We start from the raw sequence: 23,899 nt of genomic DNA on the forward strand, positions 1-23,899 counted from the left end.
GCATAGATGTTCGTTTCTCCTGTTATGAGCATCTTCTTTAGGTTTAAGGCCCTTTTTTATGTTTTTTCTTTTTGTGTAATATCTATTTATATCATTTTACTATTTTTCTATCAGATTGTTGGTCTTTTTTTCCCCTTCAGATTTCCAGGAGCTCTTTGTATATTCTGGTATAGATTGCAGCTATCTTTTCTCAGTTTTTCCTCTGCATTTTTTCCTTTGCCTATAGTATTTTTCTATGTAAAGCTTTAAAATTTCTTTGTGTGTAGTTGAATTTATTACTACCTCTGAATTTTGCATCATAGGAAAAAGTTCCCCACTTCACTTGGGTTTCATCCAGTACATTTACCGTTTTTTCCCCCTTTTTACATTTGGAACTCTGATCTATTTGGAATTTTCCTAGTGCATGGATAGGCATTTGAATCTAATTTTAGATTTTTAGTTGTATGTGTCTTTCTCTTGATTGCCATTACCACACTGTTTTAATTACTATGCTGTTTTAGAATGTGTTTTATTATCTGGTAGTGCTGCTTTGCACAACCCCTCACCCCAGTAGTTTTTTTTGTCTCCTTAGGGTTTTCATGATTATTCTTCTTGGTCATATATACCTCAGTCAGCGCATAAATGCCCCAGCTTCCCAATCTCTGGAAGGACAATTCTAGGAAATCATCTTCCACTTCTCAGATAAGATTACATCCAGTTGCCTACACTGTTACTCTTCTCATTAACACCTCCTTTATTAGTTTTTTCTCTTCTCGGTCTCACTTCCTCACTTGTGCTTCCTCGAATCACCTTCCAAATAAATTAAAAGTCTTTGCCTGGAGTTCTGCATTTGAGGAACCCAAACTAAGAAAGAGTCATTTTTAGATTTTGACCTAGATGTAAAAGATACCGACCACTGAGACCTGAGGATGCTATATAGGTGTGTGTGGTGGTACAGAAGGGGAGGGAGAAGTGGTGCCTTCTAATTTAACTTTTCAGAATGTTGCTTTTTAGCTTGTTCTCTGGATTATTGTCCTATAACCTATATCTGATCTTTAGACTTAGAGCTTCTCTGAAATGCCCTTGGGAAGCGTTGGTCCCATCTTCCATATTTTGAACTCAAGTTCCTTTTTTGTTTTTTTTAACATCTTTATTGGAGTATCATTGCTTTACAATGGTGTGTTAGTTTCTGCTGTATCACAAAGTGAATCAGCTATAAGTATACATATATCTCCATATCCCATCCCTCTTGGGTCTCCCTCCCACCCTCCCTATCCCACCCCTCTAGGTGGTCACAAAGCACCGAGCTGATCTCCCTGTGCTATGTGGCTGCTTCCCACTTATTTATTTTCTCTGTCAGCTTGATCCCATCTGTGTTAGTTTCTAGGATTTTCTCAAGATTTTGAATGTTCTGCTGGCTATCTCGCTCTTTTTTTCCCCCAGTGTCCTTATGTACATGTATGTGTCTGTATTGTTGAAGCAAAACTTCTTAGGCATACTTATCTGAGTAAGTTTCAAAGCTTATTACTCATTAATGAGGGAGTTAGCAGTTAGATAATTCCAGGCAAATTCAAAATGACAGGAAGAAAACTGGTTTAAATACATTAAGTTTTTAACTAGGCACAGACTGCTATTTTATTTCATATAATCACAAAAAATCACATTCTTATCAGTGATATGGGATTAGATTTGTGAAATGGATGAATCGGAGCTGTCCTCTCACAATTGCCAGGCATGAAATGGATATCAGAAGTAATAAGTAACATACCTGAGAAGAAAATTAAAAGCAAGTTGATCTAATAGTTGAAATATACCCAGAAACAGGTTTTATACCCTGACAAAAGGCCAATTAAAGGTCAGCAAGATCAGTAACATTCACTGGCTGCAACCAAAGATGCTGACCAAACCAGTTGCATAAATCTCAGTCTCTATCTCTCTCCCCCTCTCTCCACCTTTATCTCTATCTGTATCTCTCTCTTTCTCTCCCCACCTCTTTTCTTTCTCTATACCGCTGTTTACTTATCCATCTGTGAAGATGTCTTTTCCCCTTGGTAATTAATAAGTAATCTGTGGAGTTATACTTTGAAACTGTAAATATGCCATTGCCTGATAATTTCTCACCAGTGACTTTAGCATCCATTCATGAAACTGGCTTAAAGCAGTTTTTCCTATGAGAGTTACAAATGATTATTGACATTTATCAGTTGGCATTCTTATATAGAGAAGAGCTTTTCCTTCCTCGACTTTTATTTTAATTTAGTATTGGTATAGATTCATGAATTCTTTTTTCCCCCAAATTTAATGAGTTATAATGCATTCTTGTCATTATTTACTGTCAAATTGTCCCATTGGTTTCTGTCTTCTTTTGACATGTTTTTGAAAATTTCCTTAGTTTCTGGCATGGTGCTCTCAGCTTATTTTATAGTTTTCATGGATCAGCCCTGGAATTATTCATTTCTTTAAGAAGCTCAGGATTCTTATAGTAGAGAAGAGCGTTTAAAACCCAAGGTGTGGACACAAAATGTGCTCCAAGGGCACCAAGTAGCTACTTGGTTGCTACTGCTTTCAGGTCCTTTTAGTAGACATAATTAAGAAATAGATTTCTTCTTTTATATCATGTACTAAAAAATATTTCCATATTTAGGATCATGTTCTTAATATAGATTCCCAGAATTTGAGTGATTGGTTGAAATAACATGAACATTTTAGTGTATTGATTCTTATTATAAACTTGTTTTTCAGAAGCTTTGATTTTGTGGGTACTTGTTTTGCTATATGTTTACCAGAATTAGATCGTAATTTTTTCTTTTTTCTAATTCTATCAAGTATATAAAAATTATATATTTTAAATTTAACTTCCTTTGATTACCAGCAAAATTTAGCGTCTTTCTAGTTATGTTTCTCTTTGGTGAATTATTTATTCTTGCCCTTTCTCTTTTAGCATTTGCAATATTTCAAGATTTTTTTCTTTTTTTGGTTGTCTATTTGGCTAGGCATTGTGCATACTTAACCTGTGGACTTTTTTTCTAACTCAATAGATTTTTCCAGTGAAACACTGAGATAATTTTTTCCTAGTTAATAATTAGCAAAAAATTCTGCAGAGTGATCAAATAAAAATCAAATATGAGGTATATGAGAAATAGGTTAAACAAGTTACTTTTTTACTAATAGTGTCAAAGAATAATATAAAAACTTGATTTTCCTCAGTCACGTTACTTTCTTTTGTGAATGTGATTTCTTAAAAAATGAAACAGTTAAAACTTACAGGTTTTGTTATTTTCTTTTTCTTTTTGACTGAATCCTTAACCCTGCCCACAAAGCCTCAAGATGTAGGTAAGAAATTTACTTGTATATCACCTAAGGAATGACTAAGTTGGGATAATTTCTATTTTTTAACTTTGTTTTCTTTCAATTTAATTTTTCGCTTGCTTTTTTCTCCCTCTCCCTAGTTTACATATACTGATCAGATATCCTGAACTAACCTTCCCAGATATTGTATTTTGGTGATCATATTACCCTTTCTATAGACAGAGACAGTTATCACACCCAGCAAATGGTCACCGGCCTTATGGTAGTATAGGAAATGTTGCTGGGAGATATAATTTGGATTTGAAAATATTAGTATTTCTTGCAGATGTGTATAGTGTATGGTAACAGTGGACATTAGATATGAGTTAAGATTTTTTTGGAAACTTTGGTTGTTCAATGTATCTCCCAACTAGGTGGTAAACACCATAAGAGTATGCAGGACCTTGCTTCTTCCAACTGTACAGTTTGCAAATCTCCCCAAGCCTGTACATTCCCCAAGCCTGGCTGATGCAGTGTCAGCCTGGAGGAAAAGGTGACTTTTATATTTCTTCTGCTCAAAGGGGGAACATTTTGAACTTCATCTGTTCAGAGGTGTCTTTTTGTAATCCCTCTGGCCTGAAAGGAGCATATTTTTGTACCTCGCACCAAGGTGCTGTAAGTGTTGCCATGGCCCTGAAGATGTGGATTGTGTCTTAATTTGGTACCCCCTACAGTGTCTGCTAGTGAGCCCAGTTACCGGGCTTGAAGAAGGGTAGTCATTCTTGAGTTTTCCTTATCCTTTGCCCCTGTAACAACTTATTAAAAAATCCTGTTGATTTTTGTCTCCAATATCTTTTGCATTCATGTTTTCCTTTGCACTTCCATTACTCCTACCAAAATTCATGTCCTGCTGATTTCTCAATAGGATAATTGCAAAAGTCTCCTAATGGGCTTCTTGCCTTTTTCCACCTCATCCATTCATTCTTCCATCCATCTATTTGACAAATAGTCCTCGTCACTTTCTATTTGTCAGGCACTGTGGGAGATCCCGGCATATCAGACATACCACTACCTGCCTGGTATTTCTTAGCATATAGAAATGATGATATTACTGTTCTATATAAACATTTTCAGTGGCTCTTCACGGCTTCCAGTTGGAGCCCAAACTCCTCAGCTTTATATGAAAGATCTACATAATCTGGACCCAGTTTCTTTCTATCTTAGGTTCCATTATTCTTCTTTATGACCCACTTTTTCATCCAAGTGGATTAATTGACTTTCCCCAAAGACATCCCAGGATTTCCTACCTTTGTGCTTTTACTCACACCATTCTCTCCACATAGAAATATGAGTTTCCTTATTTCTCAGCTAGCTGAAATCTTGTACATTTTTTTCGGACTCAACTCATATGCACCTCCTCCTATACTCCTTTTCTGGTTCCTCACCCAGAGATCATAAAGCATTCCTGTCATATACTTACCCACATTACTTTAGAATGTCATGTAGATTCTACATTGGATTATAGTCATGTTCATGAGTGACCTGCACTATGAAAGTACTTAGGAACCCAAGGTCCAGGGGGGAGATGTTTTAGTCATCATTGATTGCCTCATAGTATCCAGCACAATGCTTTGCAGAAGTAAGGACTGCATGAAAATAGTCTATGTGAACAAATATAAATGTGCTCTGATAAGCATATGCTCACTGGGAGGGAATCAATGATTTTAGACTAGTTCTGAGAACACTTAAATATCTGTGTCTGACTAGCACTACAATCTGTACTACCACCAGCAAGTTCTGGTATCTCTTGTTGGGCACAGTTGTAGCATTATATCACTTAACAATGAACCCACATACTACTTTTCTAGTCGTACGTGACACTTAGTGGGGAAATGGTGCTTGTATTTGACATTTGTGGCTGGGGAGCCATCAATAGTAAATCTAAAGTCTGGTCAGTGTGAGATTAATTCAAGTCAATTCAACTTAATGAATATTTTTTGAGCACGTAATCAACTGTGATTAAGATCTAATATTTGGTTCATATGATGTCTCTTCTTCATGTTAAATACGCCAAAAGTATTTTCTACCATCAGTTATCTATTTTATACTTTATAAATTTATCACATATAGTTATTTATTGGGAAAATGTTAAAATACCAGGATATATAATAACCTAAATATCTTTGCTTTTCAGATGATGTCAGTATCACCCAGAAATTTATAGAGGATAATATTGGATATATGTGAGTTTCTCTAAACTCATTTTGATGATGATGGTGTTTACTATAAGCTTATCTGGTATCTTCCAGAAATATTAATGCTTCTCAAAAGTTATGTAATTAAATAGAAACCATATTAAAAAATACAGTGTTAATCATAAAATTCAGATGAGGCAATTGAATTGTCAAGAAGTTGTAAAACTTATAGCCTTCACACTTTGATAATTTCCTGAGGTTAGTCTGCAAGTGGGTGTTCCTATGAGTTTTTGGTTGGACATAAATCGAAATTCTGCAGGTCATCATTGTGTACTCTGTGTGGACTGTTGCAGCACCATCATTGCATTTGCTCAATATATTCAGGAGGCATCCTTTGAAGAAGTAGAAATGTTGGTAAAAGCCATGACAGAATACAGAGATAAATGCTTGGCTGACATGACACTCCCAGAGTGTTCAAAATTAGCTGTAAGTAAATTGTTTGCATTTCCTAAACAAACAAGCTTATTTGTCAACACTGAGAGAATTCTTGCCTTGGAAATATAAAAAGAGAGATGCTCTATGGCCCTCATTTTTATTTTTTAATTAAAAAAACTTTTTTTAAAAAAACAACGGAAATTTATTCTCTTACAATTCTGGAGGCCAGATGCCTAAAATCAAGGTGTTGTAGGGTGTGCTCCCTGCAGAGGCTGTAGGGGAGAATCTGTTGAATGCTTTTCTCTTAACTTCTTGTGATAACCAGCAATCCTCAGCATTCTTTGACTTATAATTACCTCGCTCCAATCTCTGCCTCTGTCATCACATGGCCATCTTCTCTCTGAGTCTCTTCTCCTCGCCTTATAAGGACAGCAGTCACATTGGATAAGACCCTCTCAATAACTTGGTTCCATCTGCTGAGACCCTATTTACAAATAAGGTCCCATACACAGGTATGGGGATTAGGAATTGAACATAACTTTTTGGGGGACATTTTTCAACCCACAACAATGAGTATCTGGCTAGTCTCATTACAAGATTCCAATAATGAATTCTTCCTCCATCTGAATGAATTTGGACCTTGAAGCCAACTTGGGAATAAGGAAGAGTTAGTTTCATGTACCAACATAGTGGCCAAAAGCTCATGTCTCCAGAAGGAAACTAAAAGAGCTGAAACGTACAGGGGCCTGAGGAGTGCTATTTTCCGCCATCTCTACTAAATCGCCACTCAAATGTGCTTTTGGGGCAGAATGAGAGTCTCTGTTCAAAATATATATTTTAATTTTATCTATAACCCAGAGAAACAATTAATATAGGAACTGCTCATAGCAGAAATCATGGTGAGGGAGGTGAGTAATGCAGATCTTAGATTTCGAAAAGCATCATCTCTCGGTGTCAGGAAGGAGAAATCTGGGCCCCTCATTTAAAATAATTAATTAATTAATTAATTAATTTTTTTGTTTGGCTGTGTTGGGTCTTCGCTGCTGCACGTGGCCTTTCTCTAGTTGCGGCGAGCGGGGGCTACTCTTCATTGTGGTGAGCGGGCTTCTCATTGCGGTGGCTTCTCTTGTTGCAGAGCATGGGCTCTAGGCGCGTGGGCTTCAGTAGTTGTGGGGTGCGGGCTCAGTAGTTGTGGCACACGGACTTAGTTGCTCCATGGCATGTGGGATCTTCCAAGACCAGGGATGGAACCTGTGTCCCCTGCATCGGCAGGCAGATTCTTAACCACTGTGCCACCAGGGAAGTCCCTGGGCCCCTCATTTTTATTTTGCCTGACTTTAGTATTTAGGGTAAGGCACTTTCCTAGGAGATGCAATTCTGTGTAATGATGCACAGGAGCACTTGGTTATGAGCTTGCAGTCCACGCCGTAAGTATACAGGCAGGAAGACAGGCAAGAGCCTGACAAAGCGCACGGAAGTAGAGGTACCTTCCTTACCTGCCTCTCTCAATATGTACTCTGCTGTCACACCCCCTTTTCTTGGCCTCCTCCCAATAGAGTCACCATCTGCATCTCTAGAAAACTATTACTAAACATTACCACTAAATACTTCACCAACACATTACACTCTGACCCTGTCACCTTGGAAGAGAAGGAAAAAAGCCATTATGTAAGAGAAATGTAGGCAGTAGAGAAATAGGAAGAGGTTGAAGGGCCTCAGGATAGGATAGAGAAAACTTCCCAAAGTGTGGGATGGTTGTCAAGGGTGTGGGTAAAGATGCTCTGCTGGTAATATTGGGAACATTTGGGAATCTCTTTCGCAAAGGGTGACACTCACCACTCATTGTCTCCATTGTGTCATCTCAGAAGGTTGAAAAATGTCACAATGAATAAAAAATGTCTTTTACTTTTGTGTTGTCCAGAATGATGTTTTACTGGAAAATATATGTGCTATGGAGGGACTGCCACAAAAGCATAATTTTTCACACTGCTGCCATAAGGCTGACTTTGAAAGAAAACATTGTTTCCTCCATAATAAGAAAGCTGATGTAGGATTTTTGCCTCCTCTCCCTACTCTGGATCCTGAAGAGAAATGCCAGACTTATAAAAATAACAGAGAATCTTTTCTAAACAAGTAAGTTTAATTTTAGTAGAAAAATGATTTAATTGAAGAATTATTCTTAGGCTAAATCCAGTATCTCTTCCAAAGGAACATAGCTGGGTTTCTTGATCATTTAGTTCATTCAACATGCATTTGTGTGTCAGATTCTGTGGTCATTGCTGAGGAGATGAACAATATATGAAACCTGCTTTCAAGATCCTTTCATTGTTATGTGTATTTTCTAATGGGATGAGCCCCAGAAGTGAAGGGTGTGCATGGCACCAAAGTTCTACTGGAGGAAAAATATAGTCTTTCAATGGAGAGTTATAGCTTTTACTAAGGGTAAACATTACATCAATGGATGTTTAGCAAAAATCTGTTTTCAGTAGTGCAGTAGTTGTAGAAGCAGAGACTTTTTGTGGAAAGCTTAAACCACAAAGCTTGTTTGAACATAAGTGATTATGATCTTGGAATCTTGGATGGAGTGTGTATAGGTAGCTGTTCTTTGAACCTGAAAAGGAGAGATGCCGACCATCTGGCATGATAGGGGAAGAAAAAGAATAGCCAGAGCCCCGTGTTCATGATTAGAATGGCAATCATCATTCCTCTTTGGGAGTTGGCAACTTCAGTGATACAACTTTTATTGGAGACTCGATAACGCTGCCTTCCATTGAAGCCTTCAGTAATGGGAAATCCTTCTTCCTCTCACCTTTACTTTCACAACTTGTTCTTCTTGTCTTTTTAAATCTTCTCTTTTCCTTCCCTTGTCTACCATTCCTTCATTACCTTCCTGTTTTTTCTTTCCCTCCTTCCTTCCTTTTTTCTTTTATAGTTATATCTACGAAGTTTCCAGAAGGAACCCCTTTGTTTTTGTCCCTACACTTCTTACTGCTGCTGCTCGTTTTGAGGAAATGACTAAAATATGTTGTGAAGAACAAGAAAAAGCTAACTGCTTTCGAACAAAGGTGGGTATTACATTTGTTTTCTTAAAAGGACAAGGATTCATCCCAAACTGTAGATCTTTACTTAAAATTAAATTATAGCAAAAGAGTTGTTTACCATTAAAAAACCATTCTCTTGTCACTTTTACTGGTTTTTCAACCCATTGGCCACCTGCTACTGATCTAAATTTCTTATTACCTGAGACCCTTGAAAGACAATTGCCCATTTCTAGCGTCTCTCTTCTGGCTTTGTCTTCCTTGTGAATTGGAAGGAAATGCTAGTGAGTAAATAACCAGGGTAAAAATGACATTTTATCTTCTACCTTGGACAAGCCCTCCTTTGACTACTTTTAAACTCTTTTAAAGTCCTCTTTTGACTACCCATAAAACTGAATCATCCTGGTAGAGATGGACAAGCTCACAGCACTCTTCACCACTCATCTTCCCATCAAGTATAATTCAGTCATTGGGAAGACTGGCCCCACCTTTATAATAAGCCACAAATTTATATTTTGATATGTACATTTCCTGAGATAAAAACCCCATAATTTTCTGTTTCTGAGCAAAGTTTGGAATTGTTTGGTTGACATGTGGTTAAGAAATAAGAGAATAGTGGGATTTTGCTCTTGCTTCAACAGAATTTCTCTTTATCCTTCAGGCAGAAAGTTTCATACAATATTTAAAAGCATTATCTTCTTATCAAAAAAATGTCTGTGGGGCACTTATGAAATTTGGACCACAAATCTTAAAATCTATGTGAGTTTCATAATAAGTATTTTGTTTCTACTTGTATTTTCTTGTCTAAGTCCCATTTTTGTTAAATCATGGATGACTTTTTACTTATACTCTTCCTAGTTCCTCAAGGGTTTTGAGGTGGGGCTCAGTCTGGGTGGATTACTCAGACCAGGACATTAGGTCCGGTTGAGAGAAGACCTGCAAGGTGGGGAGACCCCAGAGAGAAAGAGGACTACTTCTGAGTTAGTTTTTGGTTAGTTGGGAATCTGAGTGGGTCTAGGAGTTCTGAACCTGAGTTTTAAAACATTCAAGTGCTTTAGACATGACTTATCCATCCACCTTTGACTTTAATGACTAGGAGACTACCCTCTAGGGATAAATTTTATTTTACATGCTTACCCTAGCCAACTAGCAATGATGCTAGTGCAATGTTTTGTGAAAAATTCTGAGATTTCAAATAGATCAGCAGGAAAGGATTCTGTGATGAATAACCTATGCCAGCCATGGGCTCACAACAAGAAATTGTGGTCCTTAAAAGAAGTGTTTTGCTATAACAATTATGGAAGAGGGCTCATTTCTCAGGCCCTTTTTTTCCCAGTCCTGATCTGGGACTCAAAATATCAACCTAGGATGTTCAAAATGATCATGTGGGCCATGCAATGTATAAATATTGGTAAAGCCATCAGTGAAAAAAACAAGGGTACTACATGCTTACTGCAGCTATTTACACTGTATGAGCAAAGAGCTCCCTCTTGCCTTACTTGTTGTTCAAGTTGTTTTAGTGGTTTATCAATTCTATTTCCAGAAACATTGCTGTACTTAGTCAAAAATTCCCCAAGATTGAATTTAAGGAACTTATCTCCCTCCTAGAAGATGTTTCTTCCAAATATGATGGATGCTGTGAAGGGGATGTTGTGCAGTGCATCCATGGCAGGGTAAATATTCTGTAAAACCAAGTAAAAATAGTGATTTTGGGGGTGGCTATTTTTTATTTTGAAGTTGCCCTAATGTGTGGCTACTCACCACAATAAAATCAGAATGTTGATAAATTGGTTGGGATTAACAGATAACATTACTATATATAAAATAGATAAACAACAAGAACCTCCTGTATAGCACAGGGAACTATATTCAATATCTTGTAATAGCTTATAATGGAAAAGAATCTGAAAAAAGAATATATATATATTCTTTTATATACATATATATTCAGTTATATATATAACTGAATCACTTTGCTGTACACCTGAAACTAACACAACATTGTAAATCACCTATACTTCAACAAAAAATAAATTGTTAAATAATAACATAAAATAAATAAAATAAAATGTTAACAAATAAGACCAAATAAAACTTTGGAACTTTTTATACATGGGATTGTTTTTAGATTACTCAGAAGATTCTATTTTATATGGCTAAATGCACATGACATAAACTCCAGGAATTTAGAATTTGTGGACATTAATTTAGGCCAGACTAAAGTTTTCTTTAATATTGCAAATACTCTTTAGTTATATTAGAAATTAACAGTAAAGCTCAGAAAATGATTCATCTTTATGTTTTTAAGAGCTGCTTTCTCTGAGTTTCTTCAGGCTATTTAGGAACAGTCTTTCCAGATAAGTAAATATGTTAATTTAAAATAACTCTTACTCTAGTCTTTAAAGTGATTCTCTAATGACATATACTGGTAAATATATTGTTGACCTAGATGAAGTTGTTCATGCATACGAAGGTAACACAATTTCATTAAAAATATCCCAACTTCTTAGTTGAAATTAGGCTTTTTCTTAGTGACTTTTAATTAGTCTTACTGTTTTAAATTCACAAGGAAACATCATGTTAATTAGACAACTTGAATTTTAGAATATGAAGATATGTACATTTTACTTCAAGTAGTGGACAGTAGATATCACCAAGAATTATTTTGCCCTTAACTGTATTTCAATGAAAAGCAATCTCACTCGCTATTTACTTTTGTACTGTTTGATTGTTTATGGGGATGTTGGTTTTATAATATTAAATATAATGTACTGAAAGGATATAATTGAAGATTTTTCCATGAAGTTTGGAGCTGAGACTAAGGGATCATATTATATTCTTAATATCCTTTTCTTTGATGGTTTTATGTAGAAATAAGAGGAATAGAATTGTAATTTATTCAAAATAGAAATTAATTCTCAGACAATAAGAGATGTGTTGCCTAGAATGATGATGGCCTTAGGTGAAATGTATATATGTTTGCAAAGACGGGCTCCCTGGTTCTAGATGGTTTGCTGGAAACATGGTGCCAGCCTCCTTTCCATTTCTCACCTCAGCCTAGAGCTTCATCTCATTCCTTATCCTCAGTGTTCCCCAGAAGAAGATTCCAGGCCGGTGAACAGCTTGAGCAAAGTCAGAGAGTCTGGAATAGCCTGGTGCTTTGACAGAACTCAATGTAGTTCATGGGACGCTAGGACAGAGAGTAGGAGGAATGTACAGCCTAATTCTGGAGGGTCTGGAGAGAGGACTAGAGGCTAGACTTGCTTTTAAAAAATTATCCAACTAATGTGTAACCAAGATAGCTTCACTCTCTCCCTTATTCCCATAACTTTATATGGAGGTCAGAATTGGGTAGCGAGAGTAGGGAGAGGGGAGAGAGTAGGGTTTACTATTTTGTACATTATTTGATAATTTGAACAGCTTCAAATGAAAAATATCCATAGGAAAATGACAACAATGAGCAGAATATCTCCTTATGTTTGAGAAGCCTTCATCTGGTAGTTGCTGTAGTGGTTCATTTGTTTACCATTCTTTCATTCACTTATCAAATATTTCTTGAGTTTCTACTATATACCTGGCAATGTGGTTTCAGGCCATAAGAGAAGAAATCTAGGATTATAGATATTACAGTAACATGTCTTTGGTGGCCCTCATTAAAGTACAGATGAACTCTTATGGGAAAGAAACAGCATTTAGAATTTAAAATGCCGATACACCAGTGGAGTAGGGGTAAAGTATTTAAAAGATTAATACTTAACAATGAATGTAAACTTATGAGTCTATTTTTCATAATTATATCATCTAAAATCCTGAGAAATAAAGCTTGCTTTAGTATGAAAGTTCATTGTATTAAATCAATACAAAATTTAATTATCTATCAAATTAGCTGATGAAACAAGTCCAGATGTTACGCACATGGTTGATTTTGCGTTGAGTTTTGAAGGAAAATCCAGCCCTGAAGATATTATGAAAATAAAGTCATTTCCCATTCTTATTTGATACAGAGCAAGGTTATGAGCCATATTTGTTCAAAACAAGATTCCATCTCCAGCAAAATCAAAGAGTGCTGTGAAAAGAAAATACCAGAGCGCGGCGAGTGCATAATTTACTCAAATAAAGATGATAGACCAAACAACTTACCCCTAAGAGAAGCAAAGTTTACTGAAAGCGAAAATGTGTGTGAGGAACGAGATGCTGACCAAGAGAACTTCATGGCCGAGTAACATAACTCTATATTGACATTTATCAGGCAAACAGAAACTTTGGATTTGACCTATTTTGGCTAACTTGGGTGGAAGGAATAGGGATCATTTAAATCACATAAGTATTGGGTCTCATAATTTTAAGAGTCATGGCTATCGATTATAGTCTTTTTACATGATTTTAGGAAAATGCAACTGTGTCATGATGTGATGGCTAACATTTATTGAGTACTTGATATGTGCCAGACAATGGGCTGAGTACTTTATATGGATTATTTATTTTAATTCTCATACAGTCATGTAAAATAAGTGTGATTTCTCTCAATTTTCCGATGAGCAAACTGAGGTACAAAGAAGTTAAGTAACTTGTTCAAGTTTCACAGCTAAAATATGACAGAGTAGGGATTAGACCCCAGGAGGTCTGGCCTGAGAAGTTGCAGGCTTACCTGCCATGCTCTGCCCTCCCCTGCCGTCCCTCCCCCTACACAGCTGCCCAGCTGTTCAGGGGAAGACTAGTTGACTTGGAGCCAAAAGGACTAGATTTGAGTCCTGGTTGAGTCAGTGGGACAAAAGTTAACCTCTCTGTATTTTAGGTAATCATATATAAAATTCATATAAGAATATTTGTTCATTCCAAATATTTTGGTAATAAAATATAATCCAGGGACTTTACTAGGTTAGACAGGGTTCTTATCCCCAGTAAGCTTTCATCAATAAGAAGTGTGATGTGAGAAGAGATAGCCTCATAAATAAATGAGTGCAAGAAATGCTCTTTGATTTCTGATAGCACTAGATGATAGGTAATGTGGGGACAGGGGAGGAAGTCCCTGGGGACCCTGGAAAGGCTTGATGGGGAGGAGGTACTGGAAGAAATTTTAGTAATCTGGACAGAAGGAGTAGAGCACGGATAGAAGTGTAAAACTGCTTGGTGTATATGTGGTTGTGAATAGGGTTTCTGCAGTGAGAGAGGAGGGTAGTGAGAGGTAGATGGGTCAGATCATACAGGCATGCTAAGTAACGAGATGCCACTGAAGGGTTTTCACTGGAGAATAAGGAAGGACAAAATCACTTTTGTTTTTTAGAAACTTCATCTGGAATGAATCCCAGTTTGGGGCTTAGGTGGTTGGTAAGTAGTTTTCAGACTCAATGAGATGGGAAGAATGGGGGAATGTTTTGTGGGAAAGAGAATATGTTTGAATCTGACCACCTTGACTTTGAGGTGCCTGTGAGGTAATTAATTGGGAATGTCACAAGATAATTTTATATATGAACCTGGAATTCTGGAAGGAGGTCTGGATTGAAGATACAGGTTATTGAATACTTACCAAATTTTCAGTGCTTCCCATCTATTAACCAATTTAATTTTCAGAACGACCTTCTGAGGTTAGAACACTTTTATTATCCTCATTTTACAGGCAAGGAAACTGAGGCACAGAGGTTAAGTAACTTGCTTCAAAGTCACACAACTAATATGTGGTGGAGCCAGGATTCAAATGTAACCAGTGCAGCTTCAGACTCCTGCTCTTATAACCACTGTGCTCTATTGCTTCTCATGAGTCATGGATGCTAAGTCACATTAATCTAAATGATAGATGCAATGCGTTTCACTTGTACCTGACATATGCTTGCTAAATGGAAGCAATTTTCATCCTCGTCCTCATCCTCATCATCTCCATCACCATCACTATGACAACTAAAATAGGGTTTGAAACCTGGGGAGAAATGATAGAGCAGCAATGAACATGCTGAGCCAGAAATGTTTCAGGTGCAGTTTTTCTGGATGCAAACATTTGATGCAAGCCCTCAGTGGATCTGCCAGGCTAGGGTCGGCTCCCAGGGATTTTTGTTTGCAATATTTTGGTGGTGTGTTTTTAGGTGTAATTTTATTCCTGGAGAAAGGTCCACAGCTTACATGAGATATTAAGGGGAACACTTGATTCTCTGAAGGTTAAACACCACTGTTTTAGGATATGGGAATGTATCCCACAAATGGGATTGAGAAGGCAGGTGGGGAAGCAGGAGAGATGATGTCAGAAAAACCAAGATTAATCAAGAGAAAAAGGTTGCAAAACAAGAGATTAAAAAAAGTCCCTTGGACTCGGAAAACTCTTGTGAGGTATTGCTCTCTCAAAACATAAACCATTTTTACTTAATTTGAATGAATAGAGAAGATACTTTTATGAAGAAGATTGTAAACAGCACAGTTGAGGTAGTTAAAGAAAACACCTCTCTTTTGAGAAGAGAGTCAGCTTGGTTTAAACAAGAATGAAGTAGGCATCCTATGGGACCTAGGTTCAAATTTTATACTTCCATTAACAGCCAGGTGCTTAACTGGTCTGCGACTTAGTTTCTTCAGCTATAAAATAGTACTTATCTTGAGGGTTAAGTTAAGTTAAATGAGAAAGTGTTTTATAAAGGGTAGGAAGCCTATCTTGGTCTCCTATGCACAAGGCTTGATCCAGTGCCTCGCACCTACTAAGGGCTTAATAACTGTTAGCCTCTCCTCTCTCCCTTTCTCACTTTCTCCCTAAATCACACCCACATATACTTCACCGAGGCCATGGAAACCTTCGCAATGACTTAGGGTGGCAGGAGTGATTATTCCCATATTTGACAAGTGACAGGATGAAGGAATGAACAAAGGCTGCTCCACAATCTCTCCCCAAGTTGGCACCGGGAGTGGGGAGAAATCCATATTCCCACCATCTCAAGATGGAGGTCTGAATGCATTTTCCAACAGAATTATACTCGATATGTATTTTCTAAAGTATTGGTGGCGTGATCTACTATTTCTGATGCTTTACGGATTAAATCATTCTAACAATGAATGCTAAATACCTTTAATCATTCTATCCCTCCAAGTAAAAGGATTGTTAGTTTAAAACATAATATGGAAGAGAGCCTTTGTAAAATGATCTCCTGTTGTCAAAATGTCCTCTTAAAGCATCCCCTGACCAAACCAGAGGAGGAACTTAGCATTTGAAGACAGACTCAGTATTAGAAGATCTCTCTAGAGTAAAAGATAGCAGGATTAGGTGTTTTGCTCTTTCTCGAAGTTCTAATATACAAAATATTTTACACATCGCAGGTTTCTTTATCAATACTCAAGGAGACATCCAGAACTGTCCACACCAGAGTTGTTAAGAATTGCTGGAGTGTATGAGGATCTCCTGAGAGAGTGTTGCAACACGAAAAACCCTCCAGACTGTTACAGACATGCGGTAAGTTCCATCCTAGTAGGCTCAGAGAATTAAATAAACAAAATAAAACAACAAACATTTAAAAACGATCAAAGTTTCACTCTGGTAAGTTGATCATTGGGAAGACCAACATCATCGGTTTGGGTTACTCATAATGTTTTGAACTACAAATCCTGTGTGTTGATGCAAGAAATTCTTCCCATCAAACATTTATATTTTTATTTATGTACTCTGTAGTTTCTTGGGCCAATTCAATTTTTTGTTATAGTGAAAGTGATAAATGATTATTAAAGCTGATTAGGAAAGTATCAAAATTTACAAAGAAAAAAATTAAAATTTTCTGATTCTGTCACCAAGAAATAGCTATAATTAACATTTTTTCATCTTTTCTCTGCATATATGAATATATTTATATGTGTGTTTAAAAATAAGATTGGAATAATACTTTCTTAAGAAAATTTTGGATCTGTTTTTATTTATTGGCATAAAAAACATTTTATGTTATTAAACAGACTTTAAAAAATGTACTTTATTTTACATGATGGTATTCCATCATAATAATTGATTTAAATTCTCTCATACTGTACGTTTGAGATTTTGGACATTTATTTAGCTTTTTAAAAATTTTATTTATAAGTGACCCTAAGTATCTCATTCCATTCATCTTTATTAATATTTATGGTTATTTTCTTAAGACAGATTATCAGAAGGAAAATTATTAGGTCAAATTATATAGACTTTAAAATAAAAAATATTTGATACAAATGGCCAGGTTACTATCTAGAAAGTTATTACCACCATATAGTCCTATAACAGTGCTTGAAAATGCTCATTTTACCTCCATCTTCACCAACACTGCACAAGGAAATTAACTTTGCTAAATAGTGAGCATGTTTTAAAAATTTAATTAATTTTTTAATGAAGTTAAACTTTTCCCATATGATTTTAGCTACTGTAGTTATAAATTTCCTGTGAACAATTTGTTCACATCTTTTACCCATTTTCCTGTTGAAATTAGCATTTCTTAATATCAGTTCATATGCACTTTTTGTGCATTATAGAAATTAATTATTTGTCATTTTTGATTTGTTTCTCATTCATTTGATAAGTGTTGCTTTTGCTTTACTTAAAAAATTACCTCCACTTGCCAAAAATGTCAGTTTACACCCATTCATATTTGAGCAAGAAGTAAGAAGACTTAAGTTTTATCCAGCTCTACCGCTGTCCCTAACAAAGAGGTCTGTTCCTGACCCTTAAATGAATCATAGTGTTAGAAAATTCTCTTTATTATATGGAGACACAATTCGTCCCACAGCATTCATCCACTGGTGTGTAGTTTTCTCTCTAGTGGTCACTTAGTAGATGTCCAATTTTATGCCACGTGAGAGAGAGTTTGTCAAATATTTGAAGACAATTATTGGAGGTTTTTTTTTTTTATTGAAGGTTTTAAGTTCCAATTCTAAGTGATGAAAAAGAAGATATAAAAAAGATACACGTGATTAAAAATGTTCTGTAGCAATACTTACTCACTGGGTGATTCTAGGCAAGCCACTTGACTTCATAGGGCCAGATAACTTCTCTGGCCACTTCAAAGTGAGAATCAATATGATCATTGTCTGGGAATCCGCTGGAGGTCCAGTGGTTAGGACTCGGGCTTCCACTGCAGGGAACACGGGTTCAATCCCTGATCGGGGGACTAAGATCTCACATGCCGTGACGTGGCCAAAATAAATAACTAAATAAATACATACATACATTAAAAAAATAAACAGCTTGTCACCTCTTTCTAAAAAAAAAAAAATGATCATTGTCAACATCAGATCTGAATTTCACTTTGTAGACTGGAAAGCTCTATAAGGTAATGATACCTCTACAAGGTAATGATAATGAAAACTTTGAGCTTTCAAATTTAGCAAAAACCATATCTATAACTATAACTTAAAAAATTCAAATTCTTACGTATATAAAAACTACCCTCAATTTAATGAGTAGTGTATGATAATTAGAGTTTGAAAATGCTATATAGATTAAAAAAGCAATTAGACAAGTTGACTTGAAGCTTATGATTACATTTTAGATAAAATGTTCATAAACATGATTGTTCGTATTTTCAGGAAAGCAAATTCAATGAGACAACTGAGAAAAGCCTCAAGATAGTACAGCGAGAATGTGAACATTTTCAGATTTTGGGGAAGGATGACTTGAAATACCAGTAAGTTGTTTGCACAAGCAGGTTAACAATGGTGACCAGGATAAAATAAAGAGTGCCACAAAGTGTCAAAATCTTAGCTCAGTCTTTTAGTTAGGACAAGTTCATAAACTCTGGGAAAGAATAAAAACACAAAGGTCAAGAAGGCACATTGAGCTGTCATATTAAGCCCTTACCAGAAATGAGGCTAGAAATTGAAGACATACAGCATTCTGGACAAATTGATTCTCTAATGCATTAGTTTTTGTTTGGACTAGTCTTTCTCACTCCCAGCCCAGAATTTCTGGATTTTACCCCATTTCAAGAGTGTGGGGTGGGATGGAGAAAACTTCAGGTTGTTATAATTTCCCAAGGAAGAATTATTTAAGGAAATAATTCTTCTTGAGTAAAAAAAATAATTCTGGATTTACTTAACACTTTAATATTCATTTTTAAGTATTCTTGTGAGCATTCACGAATAATATGAAGTTTGTTCTGGATTTTCTTAATTAATTACCATGCTAATGTATTGTGTGTTGAAACCAAACATCTTCAAGTCACAACAAAACACAGCTTAAAAAATATATTTTCACTATTTCTGCAATTGGGCTGTTATCTGAGAACTCAGCCCATTAAATATCTTTGTTTCCTCCATCTCAGATTATCCTTTTCCAACATGTATCTATTAAATTTTCCCTTTGAAATATTTATTAACTGCTCAAGGGATTTCAAGCAGGATTTTACATACTAGCCAAGATATTTTCTTCCAAGGAGCTCCTATATTCACATGTGAAGAAGGATGGGCAAATGTGAGAGTTTCTGAATTATCATGAAATTAGAAGGAAACTGAAACAGCGATCTAGGAGGCAGGGTGCAGGAACACAGGGAGTGAAGGGACTGTTTTCTACCACTTCAAGAGAGAGCTGAGGTTCGCATTGCCCTTACGTTGGTTGTCCCTAGCCTGGCAGGGTCGGGGCTTCAGGGGGCTAGACAAGGGAAAATGGGTACCTGCTTTTGTCCAGAACAAACAGACAAATGTTCTTTCAGCTACCTCATCAATCTCACAAAACTAGCCCCCCAGCTCTCCACTGAAGAACTGACCTTTCTTGGCAAGGAAATGGTGACAGCTTTGACCACCTGCTGTACACTGAGTGAAGAGTTTGCCTGCGTTGATAATTTGGTGAGCCTGGCGCATGTGCCTGACTATTCCTAAAAGAAAAAAAAAAAAAAGGATGCTTTTGCACTAATTGATTTATAGTGATTATCTGTCTTCCTCTCTTCATTGTTTTCAAGATTGTTAAGCAAGGAAGGTCAAGTTTTATTTTTGGCTTACTGTGTCAAAGTCCTGAGAAGCAAAAGGGAAGTCTTAAATATTTGCTTGGGGTTCTCCAAATCATCTTTATTACTTCTTATTTATATTAGAAGCAGTTTGTTAGAGCAAACCACTTGGAATCATAGAATTGTTTCAGAATGATAGAGAAAACTTCATAATCTTAAATAATGGGATAAATTCTCTCTCTTGTGCCACCAGGCCAGTAAGAGAATTGCTGTTTCCAGCCCAGTTTGGGTTGGGTGCACCTTTTTAGGTCTGGGGTGGACAGTACGTGGGGACTAAATCTAAGGGCCACAGTGTCCTGATGCCATTTTCAGTTGGCTGTTTGCAGCTCTCTGCTCAAAATCACAAATTTGTATATATGTTAACAAGCATTAATCTCTAGGCATTTAAATTGCTATGGCTTGAATTTTTGTTATAATGCCATTTAGGACCCCAGCCTCTACTTTTCTTTGCACGTCGTTTCATGTTACAAGTGCACGGGTTTTTCTAAGTTGACCGTGATATTAGCACAAACTAACAATTCATCTAGCTGTATTTCAAAACTCCATTGCAACTTTCATTGGTATAGGTGGACTTAGTTCTTGGAGAGTTATGTGGAATAAATGAAAATCGAAGTATCAACCCTGCTGTGGACCACTGTTGTAAAACAAACTTTGCCTTCAGAAGGTCCTGCTTTGAGGGCTTGGAAGCCGATAAGACATATGTGCCTCCATCTACCTCTCAAGGTTTATTTATCTTTCACGCAGACTTGTGTCAGGCTCATAACGAGGAGCTCCAGAGAAAGAAAGACAGGTACAGACATTCTCTACTCTTCACCTTTTTCTTCAGCCGGAAGACATATCATGTATTAATGAGAAGGTTTATTGTGATGGATATGTGATCTTGGTGTTATAATCCTGTTCTTTCTGTCAAACTGTCCAGTCTGTCCAATTATAAGTTAAAACCTCGCTAGTCTTTTCCTTTGCTAGAGCCTTGGAGTGTCCAAAAGACTGTGATTTGAAAAGGTGGGTGACAGTAGCCATAAAAAAGCTCATAGAAGGGTCATAATGAATCAAATTTTCTTGAGAGAATGTCATAGATGTTTGCTCTGAGAATCTCTCTTAATGTTTGAAGATAAGAGAGGCCCAAAAGGAACAGGAATTTTGCTTTTGTTTTCTCAGGCGATGCTATAAATGCCAAGGAATCAGATCTTTTTTTTTTTTTTTAGATTAAGCAGTGTCTGTATCAAGTGGAGTGGAAACAGAATTCAATTATTGAGGAAGGGGGAGTAGATGTTGCTTTGGACATGAATTTTCTAGAGACATCAAACGTAGTCACATATTCTACAATATTGTGCATATTGAAGACTTACTATATGTTCCCATATTTTATACAATTTCGTCCATGATTACGTAACTCTCCAAAAATTGTTATAATGGAATCCATCCCATGTGTTTAACAGGAAAGTTTCAGGACATCCTTTCAAAAGTGGAATATTTTAACTTTTTACATTCACCCAAATGGAGATTCCTAAGACATATGATTCTATAACTAGCCTTTTGGAGAAGAGGGCTGCAGAAAGAAATCGTTAATTAATTCTGTTTGACATCACTGGGTCACAGGTTTCTTGTCAACTTAGTGAAACTGAAGCCTGAACTTACAGGGGTGGAGCTGCAGTCATTGCTGGTGGATTTCACGAATGTGGTGAAGAAGTGCTGCCAGGCCCAGGGGCCTGAAGCCTGCTTCAAGGAAGAGGTACTTCCAGCTCTTTTCCCCCTGAAATCCAACTGGTATTCCTGGTCAAACAAAAGAAACCAGAACTCCCCTTAGGACCCCGCTTCCTCCCTGCAACGTCTCCCAGGCTGAGGCCTGAGAGCACAATCGCTGCACAGCTAAATATGCAGACGTCTCTCTGACAGGGTTTTGGCACCATCTCCTTGGTGACGACATGGTGTAAGAAAAGGTGTCAGGAAATCATAGGTTCTATGCCAGCAGTCTTGGTCATGTCACTTAATCTGAACTGCGGTTCATCTTCTTTAAATGAGGACGGTAATAATTATCCTTGAATTATACCATCCAGTTGGTTAATAAATAGTTAATCTGACTTGCAAAGGAGATCATATCAGTCTCAAAGGGAGGGGAGCATTAAGGACATCAGGAAGTGATGAGGTCTTTCAGGGGGTGGCTGTGTCACCTTCCTGGCCCTTGTCCCAACATCCCCTGCTAGAGAATACCTGTGTGTGAAGTGAGGAGGTGGCAGAGAAGATGAGAGGAGATGTGTCCCCTGCTGGTTCTTGTTCCAGGAGTCTCAAGCACCTGTGCGTGTCGGCCCCAGTGGATGCTCCTTGGAAGTACCTTGCTCACTGTTTCTTTCCTAGTGACACCCCCTCCCCTCCAGACTCACTCACAACTCGTGCACACACATGTACTTCGTTCACACTCACATGCTTCATGCACACTGACAGGCACACACACACACACACACACACACACACACAGAGCTTTCATTCTGGTTGAGGGCCCTCTGTTTTTCTGAGTGAGTGCTTAGTCTGGGAATTTTTTTTGGCACAGACTACTAGTTTTTTGAAAAACATGCTTGATTTCATTAGCGGGTATTAGTAACATCTAGCATTTATCCGGGTGAGTGTATGTATTGAGACCACATAAAGGGAGAGATGAATTCCCTGGCAGTTTGTAAAAGGCTGGGGTGTCTGTTTCCAAGTTCACCAGAAGAAATTGTTCATTGTCTCCTGTACAACATGGGAGTGGTTTAACTTTTCTTTACAAAATTCAAGACAACATGCTTCTCTAAATTCAAATAAAAATGTCTTAAAATTTTCTTTCCATTTTTTTTATTGGAGTAGAGCTGCTGTACAATATTATATAAGTTACAGGTCTATAATATAGTGAGTCACAATTTTTAAAGGTTATGCTCCATTTATAGTTATTATGGAATACTGACAATATTCCCCATGTTGTATAATATATCCTTATAGATTATTTTATATTTAATAGTTTGTACTTCTTAATCCCCTACCCCTATATTGCCCCTCCCCCCTTCCCTCTCCCCACAGGTAACCACTAGTTTGTTCTCTATATCTGTGAGTCTGCTTCTTTTTTGTTATATTCACTAGTTTGTTGTATTTTTTAGATTTCACATATGCGTATATCATACAGTATTTGTCTTTCTCTGTCTGACATTTCACTAAGCATAATGCCTTCCAAGTCCATTCTTATTGTTGCAAATGGCAAAATTTCATTCTTTTTTTTAATCTCTGAGTAGTATTATGTTGTATATACGTGCCACATCTTCTTTATCCATTCATCTGTCGATGGACACTTAGGTTGCTTCCACATCTTGGCAATTGTAAATAACCCTGATATGAATGAACATTGGGGTGCATGTATCTTTTCAAATTAGTGCTTTCTTTTTTGGACACATATCCAGGAATAGCATCGCTGGGTCATATGGTAGTTCTATTTTCAGTTTTTGGAAACCCTCATACACTGTTGGTGGGAATGTAAATTGGTGCAGCCACAGTGGAAAACAGTATGGAGGTTTCTCAAAAGTCTTCCTATGTGTTTTTATTTCTTTTTTTTTCTCTCTCAGGGTCCAAAATTGTCAGCCAAAAGTCATGTTGCTTGAAAAACATCAAGTAAAACTCACCAAAGGTAATAACTTCTATCTCAGTCAAAGGTTAAATGTATTGGTAACTTATTTGGTCGTTTTGGCTTTTCCCTTCTCATGCTTCAATGTCAATTTCTGGCTCATCCCCCATGCCTTACACCTAACAGACCCCAGTACTGGTCCTGTAATGTTTCTCTGAGTATCATTCACTCCTTATGGGATGGCACAGCTGCATTTGTGCTAGCACTCTCTTACTGTCCCAGCAGTTTTCTGAATACCTAAAGGTATCCACTCTTCTGCCCTTCTGCTACTACAGTCAGATGTCTGGACCAGGAAGGAAAGGCAACCGAATCTATGAATGTTGACAGGGAGAGGAAGGGGTTGGGATGGGCAGACAGGCCTCAGTAAAGCTGTTCTAAGAGTCTCTTGCT

The 23,899-nt window shown here is 37.0% G+C and overlaps 1 protein-coding gene across 1 annotated transcript; it reads left to right on the forward strand.

Moving 5' to 3' along the window:
- The first annotated feature begins 3,224 nt into the window (after positions 1-3,224).
- AFM (afamin) lies at positions 3,225-23,486 on the forward strand. The gene is made up of 14 exons (XM_061191457.1): positions 3,225-3,312; positions 5,462-5,510; positions 5,816-5,948; positions 7,819-8,030; positions 8,830-8,962; positions 9,597-9,694; positions 10,479-10,608; positions 12,940-13,154; positions 16,226-16,358; positions 18,452-18,549; positions 19,573-19,705; positions 20,430-20,653; positions 21,463-21,595; positions 23,451-23,486. The coding sequence occupies exons 1-14, from the start codon at positions 3,225-3,227 to the stop codon at positions 23,484-23,486; spliced, it is 1,815 nt and encodes a 604-aa protein (XP_061047440.1).
- The last annotated feature ends 413 nt before the right edge of the window (positions 23,487-23,899 follow it).

Source organism: Eubalaena glacialis, chromosome 5, assembly GCF_028564815.1.
Source record: "Eubalaena glacialis isolate mEubGla1 chromosome 5, mEubGla1.1.hap2.+ XY, whole genome shotgun sequence".
In the NCBI taxonomy this organism is placed as follows: Eukaryota; Metazoa; Chordata; class Mammalia; order Artiodactyla; family Balaenidae; genus Eubalaena; species Eubalaena glacialis.

Coding starts and splice junctions, on each gene's coding strand:
- AFM (XM_061191457.1), top strand. CDS start 3,225: ATGAAACAGTTAAAACTTACAGGTTTTGTTATTTTCTTTTTCTTTTTG. Junction 8,963..9,596: donor CTAACTGCTTTCGAACAAAG/GTGGGTATTACA, acceptor TTTATCCTTCAG/GCAGAAAGTTTCATACAATA. Junction 9,695..10,478: donor CCACAAATCTTAAAATCTAT/GTGAGTTTCATA, acceptor TTCTATTTCCAG/AAACATTGCTGTACTTAGTC.